The sequence below is a fragment of the Ananas comosus genome, linkage group 9 (genome assembly GCF_001540865.1).
Source record: "Ananas comosus cultivar F153 linkage group 9, ASM154086v1, whole genome shotgun sequence".
In the NCBI taxonomy this organism is placed as follows: domain Eukaryota; kingdom Viridiplantae; phylum Streptophyta; class Magnoliopsida; order Poales; family Bromeliaceae; genus Ananas; species Ananas comosus.
The window spans coordinates 3526982-3531099 of NC_033629.1; the positions used below are offsets into that span (position 1 = coordinate 3526982).

The 4118-nt window shown below is 45.5% G+C and overlaps 1 protein-coding gene across 1 annotated transcript; it reads right to left on the reverse strand.

Annotated features, from left to right (window-relative positions):
* LOC109715667 (protein NUCLEAR FUSION DEFECTIVE 4-like) lies at positions 481-2395 on the reverse strand. The gene has a single exon (XM_020240782.1). It carries the CDS (start codon positions 2279-2281, stop codon positions 494-496), a length of 1788 nt encoding a protein of 595 aa, XP_020096371.1. The 5' UTR covers positions 2282-2395; the 3' UTR covers positions 481-493.

Here is a 4118-nt window from a genome sequence, read left to right on the forward strand (position 1 = left end):
CAGCCGCCCCTTCGTTCGGCCGCGATTCCCACCTCAATCGGTCACGATTTCTCTCTATTTTCTTCTCCACCTGCTCCCCATCTCCTCCTGCACCCTCGCCACCCTCGATTTCGACGACAGTAGGAAAAATCGAGGTGGGTGACAGTAGGAGAAGGGGAAAGAAGGCGAAGGCGAGGCGGCGGAGGACGGCGAAGGGGATGTGGGTGAGGGCGTGGCAGTGGAGGACGAGGCGGCAAGGAGGCGGCGAGGTGGCGAGCCGGAGGGAGACGAAGCAACATGGAGATGGCGGAGGGGTATTTTCGGCATAAAAATATATTTTTTAACGGAACCCTAACGGTAGGGGGTGAAGTGAACATTTTTTATTTTACAGGGGGGGCAAAGTGTAGGTTTTTAAATGTCAGAGAGGGAAAGTGAAAAAGCGGGTTATTACAAGGGGGTTTTCTGTAATTTAGCCTAATAATAATAATAATAATGCAACAGAATATCACACCGTCTATCCCTGATCGGACGGTCGCAATTCCCCAGCTTCAACTTTGTGATTTTCCTTCTCTTCCTCTGCTGCCACCTCTTTCTTCTCCTCCTCCTCCTCCTCCTCTCTGAACTTGGCATAAATGTCTCCTCTATAGAAATCCCTAGTCCTCCACACGAGCACCATCATCGCGGCCGCGCCGAAGAGCGTCACCGCCGCGATGATCACGAACGACGTCTTGAAACACTCCACTCCGATGCACGTCAACTCCTTCCCCGCCGCCGCTGTTGCAGCCGCAGAATTGGCTTCGCGCTGCCGCACCGCCTCGCGGTCGTACAGCCGCCCGACCACCTGCACGTTGAGCACGTACGACCCGATCGGGCTGGCGAGCGCGCCGAAGTTGAAGAGCGTCGAGAAGTACTTGAGCCCGAACAGCTCCGATATGATCGCGAAGAACATCGGCGTCTGCGCCCCGAAGCAGAACCCGATGACGACCGACGCCGCGTAGAGCGACTGCGGCACGCCGAAGGCGATCAGGAGGTATCCGGCGCAGGAGAGGGCGAGGACTGCGGCGACCAGCAGTGGCCGCGGGAGCTTGTATTTGGAGAGCAGCATTTCCGACGCGAACCCGGCGGCGACGCGGCCGGCGTAGTTCCAGATGCTGATCAGCGAGACGAAGGTCGCGACGCTGCCCGGCGGGTAGCCGAGCGACTCCCCGATCTGCCCGAAGTTGTCGGTGGCCGTCAGCGTCCCCCCGAGCCCGCAGATCGTCGCGACGAAGATGATCAGCATGTCGACGCTCAGCAGGCCTTGGAATATCGTGTAGTCCTCGCCCCGCCTCGGCGGCGACAGCACGCCTGTGCACGACAGTGCCGTCGATGACGACGACGACGATGATTCCTCGACCGCTATCGACACCGACACCGGCGGCGGCGGAGGAGCAGCATGTTTCTCTTTCTTTTTTTCTCTGTAGAGTGAGATCTCTTCTTTCGCAACGATGGCGAGGGGGAGGAGGAGGAGGACGAGGACGGCGGCGGCGCTTGCGCCATACTCCGGGTGCGTGAACGCGACTTTCTTCTGCACGACGATCACGACCATCAGGTACAGCGCTAAGGCGGCGGAGGCGTAGAGGAAGCGGCAGAACACCTTGAACTCGCGGCGGCGGCGGCGGGCGGGGGAATAAGGAGATGATACGGTGGTCTTTACGACCCGAACGGTGCCGATGAAGGCGAGGGAGACGGCGGCGGGGAGCCAGCCGATGAGGAGCACGAGCGCCCTGCTGTTGCCGCGGCCGCCGTAGATGGCGTAGTAGATCTGCGTGAACATGGCGCCGCTGAGGCCGACGAACCCCTTCAGCAGGCCGAGCACGATGCCGCGGCTCTGCGGGAAGTTCTTGACGCTGGTGACGAGCGCGCCGGTGTTGGCGAAGGACTGCGAGTTCGCCCCGATGCAGATGTAGAGGCACATGTGCCAGAGGCGCGGGCGGGGGATGCTGCCGGCAAGTGCCAAGTAGATCATGAGATACCCGAACAGGTTCATGGCGGCGCCGACGGCGAGCACGACCCAGGTGGGGACGAACTCGGCGATGATGCCGGCGTGGATGCCGACGTTGGCGCCGAGGTCTTTGAAGAAGGAGATGGTGTTCAGAGTCTGCTGGTCGTAGCCGAGCGTGGACTTGATCTCCTTCGAGTAGGACGCGAACATGTACGTCGCGCCGGCCGCCGACATTATCAGGAACGACGCGAATACCGTGAACCACCGGCCGGTCGCCACCGCCACCGCCGCGCTCGTCGGGCCGGAGTTTTTCGACATTTTTAATCTTTTTTTTTTTAATCTCCTCGACACTTAAAAAAAATGAAAAAAATGAAAAAGAGAAGTAATTAGTAAGAAGAGAATGAGATTAAGCACAGATAAAAGATCGAGGAATTCTCCTGTGTTTTTGTTTTTTTTCCTATAATCCGGATATTTATCTATTAACTTAACTAATTACCTATTATCTCTCTATCCCTTTCTCTACTTCCCGCAACTAACTCTATCCGAATGCGAAAATTTGATTCCTATACTTAAAAAAAAAAAAAATTCTAATTTTTCTCATACTAACTGCAGTGCATGCACCCGCAATATATGTCATATTTATTAATTAATTTAAAATAATATTTATATTTATATTTTAAATATAAATACTTATTGGTGGTATGAGATTATTTTTTAATTAATATATTTTTAAAATTTGATCCGTTTCGATTTATTTATAGGCTGTTTATTATAATTTTTGATTTTTATAATAATATGTATGAAATATTTTACGTGGACGTCACACAGGAAAATCAACTGCTCAACTGTTATCATCTCACCACTAGTTACAAAAAATAATTGCCTGCACCCACTATATAAGTACATTTCATACACCACATCATTAAAATGCTATTATAGATTTTTGAAAATCAAAATCTAAGTTATTAGATATGTTTTATAATCTCCAAAATAGATACACATCAAAAATTAATTATTGAATTTGGACACCGCTTGACTTTCAACAAATTAAATAATATTCTATATTTTGTTGCTGAATTTTATAACTATCTAGTTTTGTTCTTACCCTTTAATCCACTTCACTAAAGGATATATTTAGTTGGCGAAAGTAACGCACCGAAAATAATACTTTCGAAAAATGCATTTTATTAGTTCGGTAATTACGAATATACTTTCAGAAAACACACAAAATAATATTTTGTACATATATTATATCGTACATTTAGTAATTATAAATATACCCATTTATCCTTAGCTACCGTTTGATTCGGGGTTAAGGAAAAACTAGTAATTCCAGGGATAGAATTAAGTTCAGGGTTAAGATGGGGTTAAAGTATTTTTGTGTTTAGTTAGGAGTTAGAGTTAGTTCAGGATAGTAAAAAATAGTGTTTGGTTGGAGTAGGTGGGATATATAAGAAGGATAGTGGTTGGTAAAATAATTAAAAGACGAAAATTCCCTCACATTAATATATTGAAATAAAAGTTTATTTTTTGATTTTTAAAATTCTATACTTGCAAATAATTGTGAGGATTAAAATTAAATACATTTTTTTGCCTAATTTTGTACCGAAAATTTTTTTCCACTACTCTTTTGTAATTTTGAAAATTCCTAAAATTTTCAAACAACTATATTCAAATTGTCTTAATTTTAAATTTCACTTATATTTGTATTTCCCGAACTATTTTAATATTTGACTTATAATTGCATTTTAACCCTCCAAAAATACAAAATTCTAACCTTTCAAATTTAGCCCCTAGTGGAGTTGAGTACCGTTAGACGTTTTCAATTCCAATTTGTGCCGATAACATTATTACTTCCAATAAGCACCTGTAACCATCACAACGCATACGCTCAACTTTTGCACTTCAATTATGACGGTCATACGAGACCTTGCAAAATTTGATAAAAATTAGCATTCCTATTCGGATAGCATTAATAATACACAAATATTTAATAAGTACATCAAGTCAATCTGCACATCAACGAACATTTACAAAGATTACAACACATTGAATCAAAAATAAATATATATACAACCAAAACAGTTTGAAAGAGTACAAATATATAACAGAATTAAAAAATAATTACATCTACCAATACGCGATTTGTCTAAAG